The sequence below is a fragment of the Thermobia domestica genome, chromosome 3 (genome assembly GCF_964235325.1).
Source record: "Thermobia domestica chromosome 3, izTheDome1.hap1.1, whole genome shotgun sequence".
NCBI classification, from domain to species: domain Eukaryota; kingdom Metazoa; phylum Arthropoda; class Insecta; order Zygentoma; family Lepismatidae; genus Thermobia; species Thermobia domestica.
The window spans coordinates 157,560,690-157,586,404 of record NC_137456.1 but is presented as its reverse complement, the minus strand read 5'-3'; the positions used below and the strand labels follow the sequence as shown (position 1 = coordinate 157,586,404).

At 36.7% G+C, this 25,715-nt stretch overlaps 1 protein-coding gene across 1 annotated transcript in view; it reads left to right on the top strand.

Moving 5' to 3' along the window:
• LOC145680829 (arylsulfatase B-like) overlaps positions 1–23,083 on the top strand; it is a 151,819-nt gene extending 128,736 nt beyond the window's left edge. The window contains exons 5-9 of the mRNA XM_081751924.1: positions 699–948; positions 8,321–8,478; positions 10,312–10,447; positions 13,330–13,485; positions 16,167–23,083. Of these exons, the coding sequence (XP_081608050.1) occupies positions 699–948; positions 8,321–8,478; positions 10,312–10,447; positions 13,330–13,485; positions 16,167–16,621 (1,155 nt within the window). The 3' untranslated portion in view covers positions 16,622–23,083. The remainder of the gene's footprint in view (positions 1–698; positions 949–8,320; positions 8,479–10,311; positions 10,448–13,329; positions 13,486–16,166) is intronic.
• Positions 23,084–25,715: the final 2,632 nt, after the last annotated feature.

Genomic DNA, 25,715 nt, shown 5'->3' with positions numbered 1-25,715 from the left:
TGGATGATTAAAGCAAGTGAATGATGAGGGAAGAATTGATGGAATAAGATTGTAGGAGTAAACGAGAATACCCCGAGAAAACCCACAAACACACTGTTGTTCACCACAAGCTTACTTGGCCGGGACTCGAACCAGGGACCCCACGCGCCAAAGGTACCACTGAGCCACCGTGCCTTCCTTATGATCGAACTAGACAGGGAAGGTGTCAGGTGAACGAACTGCACGGTAAGTTGTAAGTATTGAATAATAATACAAATACTCTTACTAATATGAAAATGAATGATAATGTATACTAACACTAAACCGGGTACCGTATGTACGTATTTTTACGAGAAATTCAATTACGATATTTGAAGAAGAATTTGACTAGAATCTTCCTACTTCTTCCTTAGGCCTAATATCTAAAATCCAATGTTTTCCTGGAGGGAAAATTAAGGTGAGAAAGGCGAGAAGAGGGTTCCTGTTGCGAGAAATTGGTAACAATATATTAGTAGTTATAGCTAGAAGCAGTTTTTCAATATAAACTTTTCCGAAAGATGAAAAATTTTCAGATCAACTAATATTTCTATGTATTAAAGTAGCTAAAATAGAATACAATATACTAGTTTCTTTGTCCTATTGTTTACTTAAGCAAATACATTTTTCTGTGTAAAATCATATAAGTTAATAAATATTAGATATGATTTCTTTTCCTTCAGGACTACTGGGGTTTGGATATGAGACGAAATATGGATCCTGCGTGGGATTTACATGGGAAATATTCAACAGATGTTTTTACAGAAGAAGCAACAAGGCTTATAAAAAATCATAATACTTCAAAACCATTATTTCTGTACGTAGCCCATGCTGCTGTCCACTCAGCCAATCCTTACAATCCATTACCAGCGCCAGACGACATTGTGTCAAAATATGGTAATATTCATGATTATAAAAGAAGAAGATATGCTGGTAAGTTGTGTCTTGGAGCATATAACTCTCATATTTTTTATGCTGATAATTAACAATATACTGGATTTAACGATGTTGAGTACAGACGCAATGTTTATTTTTAGCCCATTGATTTATATAAAAAAATATATTTCTGTTTTATTTGAAATCAGGGCCGGCCTTAAGCCGATTGGACCGATTGCTCCCAATCGGGCCCCACGCCTAAGCGGGCCCCGCGCCAATGCCGTCTACTCTACTATCCAGTCTAATCTTTTCTCCAGTGCCGTTTTAACAGCATATTAGGCCCCAAAGCAAACACGTGTATTGTGACTAAATTTGGCTCCTAATGTACGCATGTAATTAATACATGCAATTCTGCTCGCGGGGCCCTCAATGCTTCCCGGGCCCCCGATCAAGTTAGCGTTAAGCGTTAGATGGCTCTGCTACTCTCGACTCTCAAGTACACACAAGAACATATTGCAATACAAGTACACTCATGTCCAAAATGATTGTTGCGTATCTATAACTGTCTTCTTGCAAGAATATAATTTGATAGTGATTTTGCAGGGTACTTTTAATACTGATACTATGGGTATAATCGGGAAATGTATATTTGTGGTAAATTTCATAGGAAAAGAATTATAAATACGGAAATTAGAGTGAGTAAAACAAAATGTTGCTAAATGGACAAGAAAGTTTTATTTTCGTTGTATTGTTCTTATTTACTGTTCTTTTGACATGAAATTTGCCACAAACATGTCTTTGTCGATTATACACTTACTAACATTATAAGAAATACCAGGCAAATTTGTTATCAAATTATATTCCTACAACATCATATTTATAGACATGCGACAATAATTTTGGACATAAGTGTACATCCATGGACTCCACAAGGAAGAGTATGGTCTCTTCCTAACAAGTAAATGAATAGTTAGTATTAAGTTTCTGGGCATAAGTGAAAATTCTCTGAATTTAACGTTGCAGTAGTTTATTTTTTTTATTTTACTGTTGTAAAAATAGATATTATGTTCATGGAGTATTCTGCACACCCTCAACACCCTTAATACTCCCACAAATTTCCTTACACACACCCCCTGGGCGTGAACACATTGTTTTCTTTGAGTTTGTGTAAAAATGTATATCATTATTCTGGGCGCACACGCTCTTTTATTTTGAACACCCCCCAGAAGTAAAAGTTTCTGGAGTTCTTACTGATTATGTAATGTGATACTACCGTGAATACTGAGATGATATCAAATAAATCAGCCTCAGTACGAGTTCTTTGCTTATCCTTTCTTTTATTATAACTATGTTAAAAACACAAAACCAGAGGACAAACTTTGTCCTCTCCTGCTAAAAATCCCGTGATTTTTTTTTAAAAAAAAAGAAATCAAGTCAGGAAAACGGAATGTATAGTAGTGGGTACTGAATAGGTGGCTGCTTATTAAGGTTTTTCTTCTAACTCAAATAATCCAATGGAAAGTATGTCATCCATCTTCCATCAGTTCTTTTTAAGGTTTTTGATCGTCTCATCACCATTTGGCTGCAGTCGATAACGATTTCAAGCTAGTTATATCTTTCGTTAGTAGTAGCTACATACGATATTCACACTACTGTACATTAGGTTTTCCTGACGAATTCTTTTTAAAAAGATACAGCTACGAATTTATATCAATATGCATTACACAATCTATCAAAAACTCACCGGTCACTCCACAACTTTCAGAATGAAGCATAACATACGTAATATCGGGTAGTGTTTCCTTTAGTCTGGATCACAGCATGTATCCTCCGAGAAAGGCTTTCCACCAGTTGCTGATAGGTATCAGGTGGGATGGCAGCCCACTCCTCCTGCAAGGCGGTTCCAAGTGCGGCAGATGAATTTGGACGAGTTGGTCTGGACCTTAAACGACGCTCCAATTCATCCCACAGATGCGATTGAGCATGCCACTGGAGTCCTTGCACATTGTTCTCGTCATACCACGACATAACGTTGGCAGCTTTATGGCAAGGGGCATTATTATCCTGATAGTAACATGGGTCCATTCCAAGGAATTTCCACAATGTGGGAATCACTGAATTGTCCAAAATGTCCAGATAATCTGCATTTATCATGTTTGCAGACACAACAACAAGCGGGCCTAGGCCGAACCAACAAAATGCACCCCACACCATTACCCCACTATCACCAAATTTCACTGTTGGTACAATGCAGTCTGGTAAAAAACGTTCCCCGGATTGTCGCTACACCCACACCCGACCATCTGACATAAAACACGTGTAGCGTGATTCATCACTCCATAAAACATGTTTTCATTTGTGTATGGTCCAATTTCGATTAGCCTTACACTATGCCAACCTTCTGGTTTTGTTCGTTGGATTGATGTGTGACTTGTGGGCAGCTGCTCTACCACGGAAACCAAGTGTATGCAGTTTTGTCCTGACAGTGTTCAGTGATACTGATGTGCCAGATGCAATGTGGAACTCGTGCTGGATGACAGATGTAGTTTGACGACGATTGCTGGATACCACTCGTTTCAGCACTCTCCGGTCCCTGTCCATCAATTTCTTATGCTTTCCGGGCCATTTAGGGACACTGGTGACACCGTGACGTTTCTATTTCAGGATTATGGGTGCAGGGGCGTCATTTCAGACTTCGCTTGGGGAGGGGGAAAGAACACCACCAACATAAGACTTTCACGTTTTGTACTAGACAATTGAGTAAAGTATATGTATTCCTCAAAGTCTTGGGACCCCTCCTGCCCTCCCTGAATGACGCCCCTGTTTGGGTAGCACTTTAAATTTTGCTGACGCTCGTTTCTTCATATTCAACACTTCTCTGCCAAGTTTGGCCAAGAAACTAGATTTCGACATCGGTAGGTTTACTTGTAAGAGAAGAAAACTGTGAAATTCTAGTTCAGAATCTTGTTGAAAAATTGCGAGGCACAAGGGTGAAATATGTATTTTAAAATCATTCACTGTCTGCGGTTTCATTTGAGTTATTTCTCTGAAAAATTGGCTGCTATAAGCAATGAACAGGCTGAGCGTTTTCACCAGAACATTTTGCAGATGGAAAAACGTTATAAAGGGAAATGGGTATAATCACTAGACCAGCTGGGAGAGCAATATATATATATATATTGGTGCAAGTTAGTTGTAAACTTGGGGCCCCGCAAAATTTCCCAATCGGGCCCCGCACCACCTAAGGCCGGCCCTGTTTGAAATTGAATGGAATTATATTGAGATAATTTTGCTGATTTCTTTTTACAAGCAGTCAATTGCTCCACCTGTCACACGGCAAATATCTAGGCGATAATCGAGCTCATTCCATACTCTGGAAAGCATATCCGGCGTGATTGTGTTTACAGCTGTGATTTTTGTCCTGCTGAATTTCCATGGATGCAGGTAGGGGAGGTAAGTACACTATATGTTTGATATACTCCTACTTGCATCCATGAGAATTCAGCAGGACAGAATCACAGAAGCTGTAAACACAATCACGCCGGATATGCTTTCCAGAGAATGAAGTGAGCTCGATTATCGCCTAAATGTTTGCAGTGTGACAGGTGGGGCACACATTAAGTTCCTGTAATGAATATTTATCACGTGAAACTTTATGAGTTGTTACACATCTACCCAAAAAAAATGAACACAATATTACATAAGGTTTTCATTTTATAACCAAATAAAGTCGAGAAGTGTTTTTGTGGACACACTGTATATTACAGATGATACTAATTTGATAGAGCACTGTGTAGGTAATGCAAATGTCTGGGGATGTCACTTATAAGACGCGTAGTTACGCACAAACAAGTGGAGTAAAATTGGAGATGCTAATCACGGAATCCTCCATAAGGAAATCATTATGAGGTGAGGGCAGTGTGCCAACTCTTGATGTGGCATCATAGAAGTGTCCGAGATGTAAATACGCATAGACTACGTAAAGATTGTATTATGTAGTTCAGACTCTCTCAACATATTTCCTGTCACGACTTTCCTCTTATCACATTCTCTTGCTGGAACCTACTATAAGTAATTTCCAGTCCACAAACATGAAAATAAAACCTGAAATTGGTTACGGAAGGTGCAGACGTTTATTGTAGTGGCTGTAGTTTGTAAGGAAATCTTAGTTTATGTGTATACCCAGTGGCGGATCTAAGGAGGGGGCTATAGGGGCTATAGCCCTCCCCTTGACGCTGAGGTATACACTGGATAAAATGGACTTCAGTCCTGCTTTACACTGGATAAAACGGCAAACTATTGTTTAGCCCCTCCCTTGATCATATCCTGGATCCGCCACTGTGTATACCTACCGTCCATTCGTGCCTGCTCCCTACGGATGCATCCTCATGTTAATACGCAAGGTTCAGCAGCTTTGTCCTGTCATGAACCAGTAGAAACTTTGTTTGTAGTGACCACCTAGCACAGTTTGTTTTTGTCGTATTTATGAAATGTGTTTGTATGTACTGGTATATTATAAATCTACACGCAGTGATGATAGATTTCTTTTTTTGGGGGGGGGGTATTTGTGAATTTTACCTAAAAAGATCACTATTTATAGCCATAACGGCTTAGCCGTACTAAAGTAAACCTGCACCAAGGAATACAGTGCCACCCATAAAGAAATTATTATTCAAGATTCTAAGAATGCATTTAGTGATAATTGCTGTGTTTATACAGTGAATTTATGTATGGGCCCCTATAGATTTATTGAAAAATGCTGTGCGTATGCAATGAATTTATGTTTGGATCTTTATTATAAATTTGTACCGAAATTAGTAAAATCAAACCATTAAAACCAACTTCATTTCGAAGGAAGCAGAAAAATAATTCTTCATATAAATCAATAGGCTATAAAAATATTGAGAAGGTTAATGACTATTACAAAAGAAACAATACAGAAATATCACTTCAAGGGAGAAAAAAAATTACCTTGTTTCAGTTTTAAAAGACACATGCTCTATTTAATGTGAAAAGTGTAAATCTGCAGAAAATTATTGCATTAGCTAGTCTTAAAAGGAAGTTTAATTATACGGTTACTCAACGTCAGTATATATGAATGTGATCTTTTCAACCTTGATGTTTTCTTTGAAGAAAAACTTAAATAGCGTAACATACTCTGGATAGAAATACTGTATATGCGGAAGTTATAGAACTACAGTATCTACTTGTTTAGCTTTAGAATGCTTGTAATTTTTATGGTTTACTTAACAATAATAATGCCATTATAGACCACATTGAGCACTTGTATTTTCCTCTTGCATTGAACGAGCAATAGTCAGCGCTTTCCACGTATCTCTTTTTAGATTGAACACACTGATCTCTGTCTTCACATGTTTTATCGTCCAGACAAGATTATGTTGTTATTATAGAGCTTCAAAACTTTGATCTTAATTACTCATTTTTTCTCTTCTATTGCAAAGAGAACTTGGCGGATCTGCTGCGAAGAAGAGGGCAGTAATCATGCGAAAAAAATACTGACTTTGACAATTTTAAGTCTCACCGTTTGGTGCGACTTACTGCTCCATATTGGTAACAAGTAAGTCACTGTATCATGCACTGTTAATTTTACACCCGTTTTCCAGGTAGTATTCCAGCATAGTCCTTTAGTTCTGCCTGAGTTACACAACACAGTTAACATTATTTTTCCCTTCAGAAGTTTGCATCTCCATTAGTGATCCTGGGTATTATACTCCATAGTTTCTTTCTAGATTATTGATAATAATGAGAAACTCACCTTTCCACTCTTGTCATTATTTTCCTCAAAAATTCGTCGTAGTGATTTAGTGTTCAAGTAAGTGGTGAAGTTTGACGCATATCCTGCTCATTTTTCGAATTTCACGCTTGTTCGGCCACTTTCAAACTTCTCTATCCACTCCTACAGACTTCTACGTGGTAGAGCAATGTCCCTATATTGTATTGAAGATATCCGATGAATTTCAGCCCCTGATACACTTTCAGACCAGAGAAATTAGATCGTTGTCTTCTGTCCTTCCTTAATGTGACATGCAGCGGAATGGCCATGTTCTGTACGCAATAGAAGAAAGAACAATTGAAATACTAATATTAAACTCTATAGCATGATACAACAGTATACTCTTGTAACATACGAAGCTAAGGCAAGTGCGTAGCTACAATCTAGAGAGAGATGTGTCGAAAGTTCTGTTACTTATTGACTCTTCCTTGTATTATGCCCTGACTCTTGTGTACGATAGTCTACCACATACAGGGAATTCTCAGAAGCATTCCTTGCATTGACAGTGTGCTGACGTACCACCACTAAACGAAGTCTGTGTTCAGTTCCGAGCGACCAAGTGATGATTATGTTTATTTGGGATTAGCATGGGATATTACTACTTGCTTTCGAGGCGAAGGGTACCATAATTGCTAGGACATACTATGCCTCACTGCTGCGTGCGTTGCAGGATTCTGTGAAATCCTAGAGCGCGGCATGCTGATAAAAGGTACCAGCCTCCTGCAAAACAACGCACACGTTCCATGCCCGAATCTCGACTAGACAGAGGCACGACCCTGGATATGAAATTCGTCATAGCTCGTGTTTTCTATTGACTGCACACCATCTTCCTTCCCAACCATGCTGTCGTTTCTTAGGGGCAAGTACTTTTGCGATGTTGTCACGCTGCTTTCTGAGGTGCAGTACCCCTCAGACCACTACACCTTACTTCACGTTTGGACGTATAACACAGCAGCGGTGCAGAGTTACGAGTTCTACATTACCATATGACCTACATAGGTATACTGGATTACACTGTAAACTTTCATCGCTCTACTATATGTGAAAATGGGTCAGAATAAAATTTCCTCGCGCATCTCTCGTTAGCCGGTTTCAAAGAAATCACACATGTCCAAATTACTCAGAAACTATTGATTTGCGATCCTTGGTTTATATACTGTAGGTGGAAATGTTCCAAAGAACTTGTAGAATATCCGCTTGCAAGAAATATTTTATTTTATAAAACTTTCAGTCAATGGCAATAAAGAATATGAAAAAGTAAAAGGTAAGCCGCATAATAACATCGTATAAACTGTTTTCCGTTTATAGGCTATTAGCAAAAATTAAATAATTATAATTATGGTATCATTATGTCTTAATTATAGGATATTCATTTCTTCATTGTGTCAACGTCTTAAAGAGAGCTATTGGATCATGTACAGTAATAACATTTAATAATAAAGTATTAAATGGCCTGATTTCTAAAACTGTCATATTGTTTTTATTGTTTAGCTATTTTACCAAAACAAAAAATGAAAGAAAGGAAAAAAGTGGTGAAATTAGAGTGAACATTATTCAGTTTAAATTCATGTTTCACAGTTACTGTGAGAGATATAATAATTGCTGTTAATAGATAATTTTCATGCTATTTTGTAGCAATATTACACAAATTAGATGAATCTGTTGGCAGAATTGTAGAAGCTTTGCGTCATGCAAGGATGCTGGAAAATTCAATAGTAGTTTTCACAACTGACAATGGAGGCGCTGCTGATGGTTTTAACTTAAATTCTGCTTCTAATTGGCCACTACGAGGGGTAAGATCATGTCCTTGTATACTTTAATTGTGATTTTCTATCAATAAATTATATATGTACACTCATGTCCAAAATGATTGTCGCATATCTATAACTGCCTTCTTGTAAGAATATAATTTCATAATGATTTTGCAGGGTACTTTTAATACTGATATTATGTGTATAATCGGGAAATGTATATTTGTGGTAAATTTCATAGGAAAAGAATTATGAATACGAAAATTAGAGTGAGTAAAACAAAATATTGCTAAATGGACAAGAAAATTTTATTTTCGTTTCATTGTTTTTACTTACTGCTCTTTTGACATTAAATTTGCCACATCCATGTCTTTGTCTATTATACACATACTAATATTGTAAGAAATACCGAGCGAATTCGTTATCAAATTATATTCCTACAACAACATATTTATAGACATGCGACAATAATTTTGGACATGAGTGTACCAAAGCTAATCTCAGCCTTTTCAGAAATCTAATAAAACACTGAAGCTACGTTACAACGCTAAACTCCAGCAAAAGCAATTTTTAACGAACAACTTCGAAGAAAAAGATAAAAAAAACTATTTAAAAAAACTAAAAGCATGGTACAAACCCTTGTCTCAATAACCTTAATAAAAATAAGAACGCCAACTACATATTCTCTATCTCTTATGTACTGTTTCTGTCATTTTATCCGCTGATACACTCTCCATCATTATGACTTAAGAAGACACAATATTTACATTCACTGTCAGTATAATTTTCTAAGTAAATGATCAGGCTTCTTCAGATTTTCAAAATCTTCTTTTGTCGTGCACAAAATAGCACGTTCTACTCAGCGGCGCCGATTTCTGTATATCTTTCGAGAGCTGTCTTCAGGTATGTGTACTTCGTTACTAGATATCGAAACAGAGATATCCAGATTTTGTGAGCAGACTTTGGGGAAATGAGACTTCTTCGGATACTCCTAGGATCGTCGTCCTGGTTCTACTCAAGCAGTATAGTTGAGTGAATTTATGTTAAATGTGCTACGGGTGTATGTATGTACGTGACTCTTACAGTATTTGGTCTCATAGTTGAATAGTTATCGCTCCCATATTTGGTGAGAGACAGCGGTGAAGTAAACATGATGCGTATCCCACGTTGATCTTTAGATACATCCTTCGTCTATAGAGTTTGTACTGAAGAGAGAAGTGTACATTTGTTCTTATTATTCCAAATAATAACATCATGTTGCCTATAAGAAAGAGGTGGGAATAAATAAATCAGAAGTAACTCTCTTTATTACGCTAAGAAAATCTTAGCAAAATCTCATTGGTCTCTTATTGGTGCACAGTTTCGTTCTTGCTTAAGTACACAATTTTACTTTAGAGAACAAGAAGTATGATGTTTTATTCTGGTATGAATGATCTTTTAAGCTCAATAAATGGATTTGTTACGTTGAATTTACTTTAAGGTAGTCATTTCCAATTGACTGAGTGTGATACAAGGAGAAGGATTTGCAAACAGAGGAAGAACTGTAATAAATAGATGGAGCAAAAGAGGGAGGGGTTGAGGTGGAGAATGAAATAAAAAAAGTTTGATAAACTATTGGCTACGCCACTGGTGTTATTGTTAGCCTGTTGAAACTGTAGTTCTCAACACAAAGTTGATATTTGCTCCTTGTTATTTATGTGTAATTTACTGAGGATGGGAATAACAGTTGTTACGTCACAGAGCATCCAGTTTGGAAATGATTGCTTTAAGAAACAAATAATACTTCATCACTTATATCGTCAAATTCTTTCAATTGATAATTTATTCTGATATTTTCCTCTGACACAATTTAAAAACTTATTTTCCAATGTTTAGGTAAAAAATACATTATGGGAAGGAGGTATCCGAGGAGCAGGGTTAATTTGGAGCCCATTGTTACAGAAGTCTCAAAGAGTTTCACATCAAATGATGCATATTTCAGATTGGATGCCAACGTTATATTCGGCAGCAGGTAAGTGTCTCCCATATTTTGAGAAGAAATTTGTTAAGTAAAGATACATAAGATACATACTTCCTGAATTTAGAACTTTGTTGTAAGTCTTAAGTTCGTTCGTTTGTCCTGATCTGAATTTCAAATTCTTTGTTGTTGTTTTTCAAGCTTTAATAAAAGTAATTATGTAGATGATGAATCCAATTAATGCATAAGTTTTTCGTCTGTTTTGTACGGCGTCAATAGTCATTGCTATGAGCAATAAAATACAAGAGGAAATGTTGCAGATTTACACTTATGGAACAGTGGTGCGTTATGATGTTAAAATGTTATCTACGTTAATAGAACTGATATAAGGGAGAATGGACACTAACACAAAAATGAACATTGCCATGACTATTCAACGAAGACAAAAACATATCTAACGTAATGTCATAAAAATGTGAGCAGTAAGAATATTTGAAATTTAATGCAAGAAAGAAGTATTAAACTTCTATTTCGCTCGTTGTCAATCTTTCATACCAATGAAGTTACATTTCTTGTTAAAATCAAAATATATTGCTATTCAAACGATATATATATACAAACAATATTTAACCAATATCTTTAATAATGGTCTTTATTGCATAATATGTACTGTACATTATATGTATATAACTGTAGTATATAAGAAAACCAATATACATAGTGGCCTATAATTATGTATATTATGTTTCAAAGACTGCGTTAAAGAAACTAGCAACATAACTTGAACATAAAATTGATCATAAACACATTACTTTCATACCTTTCCTTACAAGAATTTTATTTTTTTTTTCTACATGGCATGGTCCATCAATTCACCATCCAAATCGATGCATGCTTTTAGACGAAAAGCAACGTTGTCACAAGCAGCTTAACAGACCCATAATGGTATCCTGTGGAACGATTCTGTTATAGTTTCCTAAAGTTCGGCCAAATTGCGTATGTAATGTTCATATAGTTTGTCCTTTAAAACACCCCATAAGAAAAAGTCAGGTGGTATCAAATTGGCAGATCGAGCTCCGTGTAATTGTTTGTTGCAGAATACAAACGCACACGCTGTTCCAGAGACAACCGTTCCGCCATCCAGTTTGGCATACACTAAGGCCCGTTACACAGTCAAGCGGAGCTCCGCGCTCCGTCTTCCGCCCTCCGCACTACGCGTGTGTGCTTACACAGTCATCCGTAGCTACGCGCTACGCGTTACGTGATTATATACAGGATTCTTCTCAGTCAGTGTTGCGAGTCAATATGAAAAGTTCGAAACGACAATAGTGGCATCTTAATATTTCTGTAAAAAGAGAAAACGAAAAACAGAAAAATAAATGTTTCAAGATTCATCCCTTAGTTTCTCAAAGAAGTCTGAAGAGAGCTTTTGTGTCTGTGTATATAGATTTGCAAGAAGACGAGAAGTACTTCAATAATTTCCGTACGTCAATTCAGTCGTTCGATGACCTAATTGAAAAAAATCCATCGAAATTATAAAAATACAGTTTAAATAGGATCCATATGCACGCTCTTAAAATACAGCACTTTCCTTTAAATAAAAGAAACTTGTTTTTTCAAAAAAAAAAAAAAAAAAAAAAAAAAAAAACAGTGTTAAGAACTTAAGAGATACTGTTTTTTAACAAATGAAAATAACGCATATTTGTACATTTGGTTAAAACTTCACACCCAATCACTTTTCATCCAATCAACTATCCCAAAATAAGCTAAACTACATGACAAACTGTCTTCTGCGTAGTTCAGTTACAAAGTCATATGTCCACTCAATAGGTACAGGTAATGGATTCAGATGTGTCAGTTTCACACCATCCCAAAATAAGCTAAACTACATGACAAACTGTCTTCTGCGTAGTTCAGTCACAAAGTCATATGTCCACTCAATAGGTACAGGTAATGGATCCAGATGTGTCAGTTTCACACCATTCCAAAATAAGCTAAACTACATGACAAACTGTCTTCTGCGTAGTTCAGTTACAAAGTCATATGTCCACTCAATAGGTACAGGTAATGGATTCAGATGTGTCAGTTTCACACCATCCCAAAATAAGCTAAACTACATGACAAACTGTCTTCTGCGTAGTTCAGTCACAAAGTCATATGTCCACTCAATAGGTACAGGTAATGGATTCAGATGTGTCAGTTTCACACCATCCCAAAATAAGCTAAACTACATGACAAACTGTCTTCTGCGTAGTTCAGTCACAAAGTCATATGTCCACTCAATAGGTACAGGTAATGGATCCAGATGTGTCAGTTTCACACCATTCCAAAATAAGCTAAACTACATGACAAACTGTCTTCTGCGTAGTTCAATCACAAAGTTGCATTCAATACAAAGTGACGACATTCCTTTATAGCAGGAAAATATTAAAATCAATATTGACGATTAGCAAATTCAATGAGTTTTCTTTCTCAAATTTCCCATGCTACAAAATTAACATTAACATTACATTTAAAAAGAAACTTTATAATGTTCTTTACTTCATCGTGCATAATTTCAATGAAAAACATTAAATATGTATTATACAGTAAAGAATTATTATTATTATGAAGAATATATGCATTATTTATTAAAAGTTATTATTATTATTATTATTATTATTATTATTATTATTATTATTATTATTATTATTTAAAAAATGATGCGCTTTCGTAAGAAATTATATTGTATGATCTTCCGGAACATTCCTATCTTGTGTACGATTTTCGCGTTTTGTGGGTCTAGCAACTTTAATTCAAGTACGCTTTCGCCGGTCTCCTTTCCTATTCTATGCAACATAAACTATGCTGCAGCTAGCGCACGCGTCTTCAGCAAGCAAACAAAATATTTTGCATGGATCTCGATCAATCTTTTGTACTTTGCGTTTATATTCTAGGAGGTCGAGTGAAAGATCTTGGACATATAGATGGTATCGATATATGGAAGGCTTTGTCGGAGGATCTCAATTCAACAAGGACAGAGATCCTGCACAACATTGATGACCAATATGGCAACGCAGCCTTAACAACAGGCGATTGGAAGATCGTCAAAGGTATGAATTAGTTCATTTTTAACGTTAAGTCACTCTGTTTATTACAGAATAAGGTTAGCATTAACAAAGTATTGGTAATGTTACTTTTCTGTAGCAATAAGAGAGTTCTGAATTAGTATGCTTTTATGACTATATTTCAAATACATATTATGGATATATTAATTTCTTCTCTCATGTATTCTTTTCTAAGAAATTTAATTGCCCAAGATCACGAAAAATCAGGAAAGAAACCAAAACACTGTGATCTTCTGAGATAATTAAGAACTACTTTTGGCTCCTAATGATGTTTTCATACAAGAACGTAACCTTTTTCATTCAAAGGTCAGTAAATATTTCCAGCCAATTAGCTGGTATCACTTGATCTTGTCATCCTTTTAGAAGTACCGTATCGTATGTATATTCCTATGCAGTCTGTGGTATGCTTATTGCACAACGATATGGATATTTGAAAGGAACTGGGGTAGTGAGAAACAGATAGATTGTTTCATAAATTGTAGACTCTTGAACTAACATTAATTAGGTTTTCGAAAGCTTATACAAATTTGGGAAACATATTCGACCAATTTATATTCTATTACTACAAGTAACTTTCTGAAAATGATCATGATTCCGATGGTTAAGAAATCGAACCCAAAAAGATGTGAGGATTATAGAACTATTAGTCTCATATCTCATGCTACTACAATTCTGCTCCGAATACTGAACAGAAGGTTATATGAAAGAACAAATAAAGAAGTTGAGGAGGAACAGTTCGGGTTCAGAAGAGGCAAGGGCACAAGAGATGCAATTGGATTATTAAGGGCGATCGGTGAAAGCTTTATAGAAAAAGGGAAAGAGGCGTAAGTTATATTTATTGACCTAGAAAAGGCTTTTGACCGCGTAAATTGGGAATTGTTGTTGGGAGTTCTAACGAAGATAGGGTTGGAATGGAAAGATAGAAGACTCATAAGAAACTTATACATGAACTAACAAGTAAGTGTTAGGATAGGGGAAGAACTGACGGAAGAGAGTGCAATTGGAAAGGGAGTTCGACAAGGATGCTGCCTTTCGCCAACACTATTTAATGTCTATCTAGAAGAAAAAGAGTTTACATGATGATAATGGCATTTCGGTGGCCGGTAGAATGATTAGATGCATAAGATTTGCAGACGATATGGCGCTTGTTGCAGAATCTGAAAAGAAAATCAATAAAATGTTAGAAAAAATTAGAAAGGGCTTTGAAGAATATGGGATGAAAATAAATGTTAGAAAGACAAAAGCCATGGTGATTGGAACGAAGGGGTCTGTGTCAAATATAGAAGTAGGAGGGGAGAAAATAGAACAAGTGAATAGTTTTCGATATCTGGGTAGTATTCTTAGTAATAACATGAAGTGTGAACGTGAAATAAAAGCAAGGATAGGAATGGCGAAAGAAGCCTTTAGGAGGAAGAAAAGTCTGTTTGTGGGACCTTGATAAACAGTTGAGAAAAAGATTCATAAAATGCTTCGTGTGGAGTGTTGTACTATATGGGGCGGAAACGTGGACATTACGTAAAGGTGATGAAAATCGACTGGAAGCCTTCGAAATGTGGGTGTGGAGAAGAATGGAAAGAATTATTTGGGTCGAGCGGAAAACGAATGAGAGAGTGTTAGAAAGGTGGATGAGAAAAGAACACTTTTAGATATTATTAGGAAGAGGAAGAGAAACTGGTTGGGATTGCCTAAGAAGAGATTGTATCATGAGGGACGTCCTAGAGGGTATGGTGGCGGGAAAGAGAGGGAAGGGGCGAAGGAGACTACAATTAATGGATGATATTAAAACAGAAAGATCATACGTGACGACGAAGAGGTTCGCGGAGGACCGTGGAGCATGGAAGCTTCTCAACTGCGGCAAGTGACCTGCCAATAAAGGCAGAATACCTATGATGATGATGATGACTACAAGTAAAGTAATCTAAATTACTGCAAGTTTCCAAATAGTAAAAATGTGATATTTGTAATGTGGATATAAATAAGAAAATGAATTAGGTAGTTGCTTACAAATCAGGTAACAAGAAATTTTGAATATTTTAAACAATTATCTCACAAATAGAAAAATCGAGCACATTTGGAAGGAAAATTAGTAGATTCTGACTACAGAAGGCTTTACTGGTGTTGTTCCTGCCTCACTAGGAAAGCTACAATCCTAGAAAATCCGTGTCGTCGTACAGATTTTCAGGACTGTGTAGTGTCCGTATACAAGCAGATAATGTTTATGAAAGTATATAACCATGATTTTCTGTATCCTGCACCAGTCGACGGAAGGCACACATAATTTCCATGTGATTGTGACTGTACGGATTGATCCTAGCTAAGCATCGAATCTGTACGCAACCTGGTACAGGAAATCTGGTTAGTGATACAAAATCCTGCTAAATTTCACATCTCCGGATTTTTTAGACAAAAATAAGCTTGTTTTTTCTCTGTATATGCATAAATAATTTATACTTTAAAAAATCTCCTTGATGTCATAGATCACGAAGGAGTTTGGCCGACCAGAAAAGGACAAGAAGTTCGTTAGTTCTAATACGACTTGCACTATTGTCGTGAGTAAAATGAGTTCGGATCAATGCTGAAGAACCTTTCTCTTTTACATATTTGAAAACAATTTGTGAAGACAGGATACTTACCTGAGTATGGTTAATTAATTACCTTTTTTTCAGGTACTACATACGGTGGCTCCTGGGATGGATGGTATGGTCCATCTGGTAGAACTTCACAGGTATACAACGTATCTGAAGTATTGCAGAGCAAAGCTGGAAAAGCTTTGGAGGCGATTGGTCATCCTATTCATGTTGATGTGATGCAATTACGGGCACAGGCCGAGGTGAACTGTACTCCAAAAGCTGACGGAGCTTCTTGTAAACCCTTAAAATCTCCTTGTTTATTTAACATTAAAGAAGATCCTTGTGAATACAATAATCTCGCATTAAAATATCCAGTTATATTGAAACGCTTAGAAGAGACATTAACACAATATAATAAAACGGCAGTGAAACCTAATAACAAACCATGGGATCCACGAGGAAATCCTAAAAACTGGGATCACACATGGACTACGTTTGATGATACTACTTATGAAGAAAATGAGGTGTTTTCCACTGAGAAAGCGTTGTGAAGTTTGTAGATAGTAAATCTGTGATGGTTGTAAAGTAGGTACAAATAAGGAATTGTCTCTTTAGGTTCCTAAAAATGAAGAAATATAAAATTTTGAATGTTTTAAAGAATGATTGCATATATTGGTCATTTAGAAGAGAAATAATGATAATAAAAAAACTTCCTGAAGTTACAGATCAGAAAGGCTCATGGCTGACTAGAAGCAACAGAAGAAATTCCTTACTACTAATGTGACTTGTATTATTATCATGGGTAAGATATAGTTCAGATGATTACTAAAGTACGTATCCTTTTTTTACTAATTTTTGAAAGCAACTTGTGAAAATATGACTGTTATATGAGTATAATTTATCAAATTTCTCTCAGCATATTTACGATATGGATGAAAATGTTCTAAGTTGCATTTAAATTATTATGCGAAAATGGTTCGTAACACTACTATAATCTATTAATTTATAGGAGCAGAATTTTTATTCCTAATTCGTATTGTATGTAACTATTTTTGCATGTTTCTGTCAAATGCAAACATGTAGCTATAAGTTTAATATATCATATTTCAACTTGTAGAACAGGAATTGAATGGACTGATCTTGTATCACAACTACTGGCTTCTTAACTTGGTAACTTACACCAGTTGGAAGAACGGTGTTTATTGTTAGTTGGAAAATGATATGAATCGGTTCTTAGGCCTTATCTGAAATATTCCTCTTTGTTTTCTCTTAAATCCTATGTACTGTAGATTGAACTATTTAAAATAGTAACTATGAAAGGTGGTAAGATAATGCACAGACACACTGAAGGAAGTAATAGAAAACGTTAAATTTCGCGAGAAAGAAACAACAAAAGTCTCATAAACATGGGTCGAAAGCTGCACCATTTTCAACTGAGAGGCGTTGAAAAAGTGATGAATTTGGTGATATAATGCCGAACATCTCACAAATGTGAGAAGATATTTCTATCGAGTCAAAACATTACACAAGTCTTACCAACACACGCAATGACGTACAGATGAGAGCGGAGAACACGTTGCACAACGGAATCCTCGCAAAAATGTGTACCATAAAGGATGACTCAATGTTCATTGAGATCCACAAACGGCGACAATATACGAACAGGAATACTGAAGATACTATCGAAGAGGGATTCACACAATTAATGCAAATTCAAACAACGGCAGAAAGAAGGATCGGTCATATATATCACCCAGACACGAAATCTCACCACCATGAACAACTAGTACACAACACAGGAACAATGCAAAATTGGTATTCTAGAACATGTAACCAGTAGTATCAACTACACCCAGAAAAATGCAACTTCAGATCGGGGTATGATAGCACATGCAAGAAATAGGCTACGGGATGCAGTGACAAAAGAAGATGGGGCATGGATGTGGTATGTGGAAACGGTGCACTAAAACACAACGATAGAGGTTAAGTTTGAGGTAGGGTTGCGAAGACAGCACAACAGAAACTACAACATTAAACTAACTAATGAAAAAGAAAACACTAAACTGCAGGTATCATAGCAAAGGTTCGAAGTGTTGTCAACGCGATGTTGCATCAGCGACTGCCATACACGTTTGAAGATTTTAGCCTTGCTCAAATAGTTGCATACGCGCAGAATACGCATTAGTGTAAATGGTGGTCTTACACAGTGTGTAGGTTCGGCCAATATGAGCGTCTTTAGATAAATCTATATATAATGAGCAAGTTTATACAAGCGATCGTTCAGACCCTGGACTAGGACTACCCTGACGTATCCATCTGCCAGGGTAGTACACTTGAAATGCTGGCGAACAGGTCTGGTAAAGTATGCGAAAACCCCATCGCACATCAGCCGAATAGTCATATTTCCATCGGTCTTCTCCAGCAGGACTTCTAATGTCTCCTGCAAAAACTGTAGGGAACTCTGATTCGTCAGGTGTTACAGTAACACGTATGGCTCAAGTAAAGTGCTACTTAAAATGCGGACCATATACGAATTTCAAATTGTTGGTGATGGAAACTTTGGACAAGTATATGTGGATTGTCCTTCCCATGGATAGGTATTTGGAAACTAGTGATGCTATTGTGAACTAATGTAGCTTCATCGGTAAAAAGTGCGGATAATACAACTTGCTGATCTTTAGTGATCTATTTCTGAAACCAAACACAAAATTCTTTGCTTGACATAATCACGCGGTAATATACCTAGTAGTTATCGGTAGGTGAGAATTGAGCTCATATTTGAACTGCGGGATTCATACTCGGCATTCATTAATGATTTTGTATACTTGAGAGTCAGATTCGAGTCGTCAGACGTCAAGGTTTCGTTTCTTTGTATACATAGTCAGTGATGCCAACCGCTGAAGGTGCCGGGGCTATGTTAGAATATATTTTAGTGCTTTCTACAAGGAAGGGGAAAGTAAAGATTCGTTGTCTTTTCCTAAACATTTTCAAAATACGCTTATGCTACAGGTGCCACTAATTGGTATTTAACTACTGCTAGTACTATTCTATCGTTTGAAATTACTGTTTCTTGAGTTCGTCAACATCTTACGGTTATTTTGAAAACGAAGAGTCTTTCGGTTGTGATGATACGAATATTTTCGTTCTATTTTATTTTGCATAAGTATTATATATAAATACTCCTTTGCTTGGCATAAAGAAACGAACTTGTTCGGTTGCTTTTTACCTTAGCAGACTAAAACTTTCGGCCTTGCTTTTGTTTACTTTAATACTAATTATAACTCTAGTTGATGCTCATATAACAACATAAGTAGCTCTGAGTGGTCAGCAAGTCCCTATTCTATCTGTAACTCTAAATTCCACTTAAATATAAAATCAAAGAATTGTATATTTGATATAAAAAAGTTCTTATGATATCCCTACCCTCTTCATTTCTGAAGACATCAAAAACATTCAGTTTCGAATTGTGACATTTGATGAACCTCTGTTGGAACACGTTTTCCAGATGAGAGAAAAATACATTAAAAATGTGTACAACCAATACATCAGTGACCACAATACGCACACGGTACAAAAATGTAACCGCGTTAAACTCATCTAATGCTAGGTAACACCGGTTCAAACCTGGATAATCTCCTGGACTCTCCTCAAAGTAATTCCGCGAAGTGTTCTAGATCTGCAATATCGATCTGAACCTACTTGATCATCATTGAATCTCGTCTGGCAAAGTACGAGAGCCCATTTTTGTATCCGTACTCCCTCCAATCTTTCCACTTAGACCTCCAATAAAAAAAATATGGATGTGCACTTGACATGAAGTTCAGTTTACAATATCCGTTCAGAAATGGATTAGAATGGACCTGCAACCATGAATTGGAGCAATTAATATCGACTTTGAAAACTATTTTCCTTGTCCCGGCGTGAAGCTTGTTGGCGGTCCCTCTGACTTGAGGTCATTTTGAGACCATAATTATGACTCCAATTTGCATCATAAACATACTTTTTTCATCATTCTGTCACATCTATGCTTCAACTCAGGACAAGTTGTTTCCATTCAACCAACTGCCATACACACGCTCTAATTAAGCAATGGTGAGTCATTTAGGTACGAGTTAACAGCTAAAAGCTCTTTACAGAGTGTCCGAGAAGTCCCTGCACGCCCTAGGATTGAGTATAACAGAAATTATGTTCGTGAAATTTTATCTTATGGAACTATGGTACTCAGAATCTGGAGTTTCTCAAAGCTCTATTCGTTGGTTAATATATCGTTTATATTGATGTTTTGTAATTTTGTTTTAAAGTACTTAAATCTTGGATTGGGTATATCTTGGCAAAAGAAAACCTTGTGTTCTGGGATCCTAATGGCTCCACAGTGATAAGGAGGCGTCATCCTGTGTCCCAACCTATGTAGAGTTGCTTCATATGAACCATGTGTCAATAAGAGGTATATGAGTCCATCATTTGGTTGAACAAGTTTCAGTTTTAATTTCTCTTTAATATTAGGAATGAATTCATACGCCCTTGTTCCTCTGTCTTTAGTATCCAATTATTGTTACCATTTTCTAACGACATTGTCTAATATCTAATGTTCTTGATATTGTTTTTGTCGAATTGATCTCCAATTATTTTGGTTCCTCGGATTTGCTCGACTTTCCTCATGTAGTATTTAACTGTTTTTTTCTAGAATGTCCAAACTGGTAATAACCACTATAATAGTGAGTGCTGGTGTAGATATTGTCCCATAGGCACCGACTAGACCGTTGTGTTGCATCAATCATTTCCTGTTTCTTTTTATTGTTTAAACGCTGGGCTCAAACACTAGCTCCATAGCCTAATATTGAGTTGAAGATGACATTATTAAATGTTATTATTGTATGTTAATATACAATAGGCGCGAAGACAATGAATAACAGTTAACGAGCATGGCCGACCGAAGCTTTCGGAACAATTCGGGAAACCAGGTTGCGGTCCACTATGATAGTAGCGCCTCCTGGTTTGAAACGGCTAATCGCACTCCTTCCAGCTTTGGTCCAAATACGAAATGGATCCTGCAGACCAAATATCCAGACTGATCCTATATTCTTGCACATTCGAGCAGTCCTGCCACTGTTGAAGATGGACTGAAAGAACGTGGCGGCATTCACTAATGGGGCAGCGGCGTGGAAATCATTCACAACTGAAATGCCACACGTGATCGTGAAAGTAAGGACACCAGACAGTGCTATCTGAGAAAGCAATGTTACCAATACCAACTAAAATTGCACTGACTTTTTTCTCTGTGATACTCAAACCTAGGATACGAGGACTTCTCAAACACCCTATATAACAATAGAATTAACTAATACAAGAGAACCAAAACTTTCTTCCAGTTCTAGAGCAGTGATAAATAAACATCGTTACAGTGGACGGTACGTACAGTACCTTTAGGTTTCCAAGTAATCTTCATCAGAATCTAACACCTTTTGCCAACGTTCTTTCAGCTGTACAATATCCTAGTGATAAAACTAAGCAGCCATAGATGCAAAGAAATCCGTGAGTGCGTTCCTAATATTTTCATCATTTGCGAAGAATCTCTCACGGAGGTGATTGTCGAGGGAAAGAAACAGGTTGAATCAAGGTCCGGTGAATGTTGCACATGATACAGTGTCTCCCAGCCAAGTTGTTAAACGGGTCTCCTGGGTGCTCTTTGCCATATGTGGCTTGGCATTGTTGTGCAGAAACAGCACACCTTGCGATTCACCAATTCCGGTTCACCCTTGCAACTGCTGAGAGTAGAGGTCAGTAGTGATAGTCTGACAAGGTGGAAGGACTCACAATGCTCTACTTGCCGACAATCACATCATACAGAGCGCATGACCTTTCGTAGGTGCAGATGTGGTCTTCAGATGTGAGGAACAGGGTCATGTGGCGACAACCAATGTCTGGCACGCTTGGGGGTGTCTTAGAGGACCCACTTTCGTCACCAGTGAGCAAGCAATCAAAGATGGCTGTGTTCGCGTACCGAATGAGCAAAGACAAATAGGTTGTCATTTGTTTTTCCTTATTGGCTGTCGACAATGTGTGGGACACCTACTTGCGTAATTTGTATGACTTTCCTATCCCACGCAAGTGTAGTCTGACTGTTTCAGCTGAAACATAGAACCTTTCTACAAGTTCATCACACGTTAGACCACTGCTTTCAGAGCCTCGTCATTCAACACATTTTGTCGTCCACTGCTAGGTTCGTCCGAAAGGTTTACAACTTCCAAATGGAATTTCTGGATACAACACCTGGAGGTGAGTTTGAATGCCTGGCACATGCGACATCTTGATGTAGAAGCTAACAGGCCCACTTTAAAGTCGTCCAGCAAACACACCCGAAAAAGCTGCTTTGATATCTCCATTTTTCTTCGAGACTGGATGAGCTATGGCTGCTGTATGTGCGCAACGTGCCTGTATTGCTGAAGAGCGATGGTGACACTGATTCCCGATCACTTGGCAGGCACGTAAGTGATTTCATTGTCTTTGTGTGAGTGCATTATTAATGGAACATCAAAAACGGCAAGGATCCCGAAGTCCTCGGCTCGCTGAACACCATAGTTTAAAATATAGATAATTTGTCCTATTTTTAAATGATTAAATTATAATAATACAGTTTTTATGTTGCAATTAAATTTACAGATTGCCTGCAAGCTAGCGCAATCTGTTGGCGTCAGGAAGATAAGGTGACTCTAAGCTATTAGGAGCTTACACTAGATTGAGTTGTTTTCGTGTTACAATAAAAATAACGATTAGTTTAAGAGGAAGTGACCAATTTTTTGTCTGGTGTGCTTAGTGTAATATAATAATACTAAAATGTGTAAATAACTACATCAAATATCTACATTTTTTAAGTCGTTATGAATCATATATTGTATTATAGTGTATATTATAGTGTGAGATAAATGTTAGATTTTATTTTTTAATAGTTTTATATAAGTGTTTAGTACCACAAAGGTGCCATTGATAATAAACTGAATAATATTTAATTGATATTTTTTCTTCATACTTATATTGATTACCTAATTATTAATAAATATTTGATAAAAAATAATATGAATTAATTATTCTGATTATCGAGGTCGAAAAGTTTTAAACAACAATAGAAGGACTGTAGTAAAGTCGTAAGTTGCTTGGCTTGTGTTTCCGGAAAGCATGAATTTGAACCTCACGTCAAGTATTTTGCTTTTGATTGCTTATCTCCCCCCCCCCGCCCAAAAAAATGATTAACTCACAGCGTAAGTTATAGATAACATTTGAAATCTTCATACGAGCCAGAATTATTTGAAAAATAAAAATTATCAATCATTAGTCAATTAGAATTAATTTTATTGAGTAAACTTTAGAGTAAATATAGACATTATCATCTTAAACAATTTTTTACTTGACCTGATCTAATAATTTGAATTTTATTGTTTCAATATTTATTCTATTTGGTGATCCTATGACACCTGAAATTGATCTATATTTTGCCTGTGAGTACATTCTCTGCGAAAGTAGGCAAACTTCACAAACACTAAATCTGGGCAACAAATTACGCATTCAAATCTTGTCAGAACTATCTCACTATCCACTGTGAGTATTATCGTCTAATTTTGAGATGTAAGAAGTTCGCACTATGTTTTGGAGCGAACAAAATTTTAACGGTTTCTTAGCAGGTAATGTCTTAATGTGAAGCGCAGAACAGTTTTGAATTTGCTGCTGTGCGCATGACATCACGATAGAAGCAGGTGAGTATTCTATAACAAAAATTAAAATGATGTTGCGTGTCACCTTTTCACGATAAAATTCCTGAATTGATTGAAATGAATGTTTCAGCATATTTATCACTCAGCTCGAGCCAGGTATATATCATGTCATTATTATTCAAATGTTTATCCTAAGGTGGGACAAAGAGGAACCAGATTGTATGATAGGAATAGAGTATCACACGAGCACTCCAATAAGGGAGTTGAGACGCATATATTTTTTCAACCTCGACCCTAATCCTAGGAACTAAATACACGTTTCTGATTGGTTGTATTGGGTCAAGGGGGAACAAAACAAGTCCTGTGGGGCTTCTAACCCGTTCCTCCTCGTCCTCCTCCTCCTCCTCCTACTACTACTATTATTTCTACTCGTCCTCCTCCTCCTTCTCGTCCTCTTCTTTCTCCTCTTTCTCCTCCTCCTACTACTACTTATAGTATGGATTCTTATAGGAAAACTGTACGCGTAACGTAAGTAAATCACTTTTTGAGTATTATTTGTATTTTATTTTAATGAAACAAGTGTAATGAAAACTTTAATAAAATCTTTCCTTGGTCCGGGTTTGAACCTACGTCAAAAGTGATTATGATTACTATCCTGTTGCGCTAGCCCGCTCGGCTACGAGAATCGATAGCAGGCTACTTTTTATTTCTTCTATATGTGTGCTACGTGGCGGGAAACGGATAACTTCAACTAATCAGAACAGCGTATTTAGTTCCTATGGCTAGGGTCGAGCGTGATTTAAAAATTGCAGTTGGGACTCGGTATACAAACTTCTAATTAGAAGTAAGTGAAGATGTGTTCAAGGGTTTGCAAAAATATCACTTCTAAAGAGAAAACTGAGTAATTTCCTAACAATTTTCCTTTCCGATTCGTAATTATAGTAAACTGTGAGAAAACGGCTGAGCCGTTTGAAATCAAATTTTGAAAATATTGTATTTAGGTTGATTTCTGTATCAATAATTCCTCTCTGATTAAAATACATATCTAAAGGGATAGAAAGGGGTTTCAAATACTTTTTCATAATTTTTATTCTTCCCGAGCGAGGAATTAATGTATTGACAAGAGAGGTTTTAAGTAAGAGCGGGGAAAGTTTTGGTTTTAGCAGGCTACTGGAGTGCTTTTTCTTTTTTCTTTTCTTTTCTTTTTTTTTTAAATATAGACTTATTCAGAGATTTAGTACTGGCGTCTTAGTATTGTAGTACTGCCGTAGGTGTTCTATTGTAGAAACATGTGTGTGCATGTGTGGGTGTTACATACGGTATTTAGGCCGAATTTAACACCAAGTTTTTGTGTTATATTATAAGTATACATTATTTACAAAATTCAACATAAAAAGAATGTCTCGCTGTGCGGTTTCCAGGTGTGCGAAGTACAGCAGAAAAACTGAAATTGCACACATAGTTGCTGCTGACGTATGACAGTTTAGTTTCCTTCTCAGCAACGAGGCCATGTGAGACGTGGAATCCGAACCATACGAGCTCCCACCAAGAATCGAACTGCAATATCCCTCATTGAAAGTGCGTACGCTAACCATACAGTCAGTCAGCCACGAGGGAGTTCCGGTGAAAACAACAGACGATTCTTTTACAAAAGCCCAATTTTTACAAACAAAGAAATGAAATCGTTACGTTCCACTCCTATGGCCAATAGCCTTAAGGAGACGTATAATACTATAAAACAAATTCAAGATCAAATGAAACAGGAAATTGATACAAACTTACGTGTAACAACAACAGAAAATGGCGCTGAAATTGTCTTAGATATGAATGTGAAGGAAAATTGATGGACGTGAAGAAAGTATGCTACATAATTATCATAGTGAAGCTCATGATGGGAGAAAGGGAGAAAATAAGCATTTTGCATGGAGCCAGATAGTAC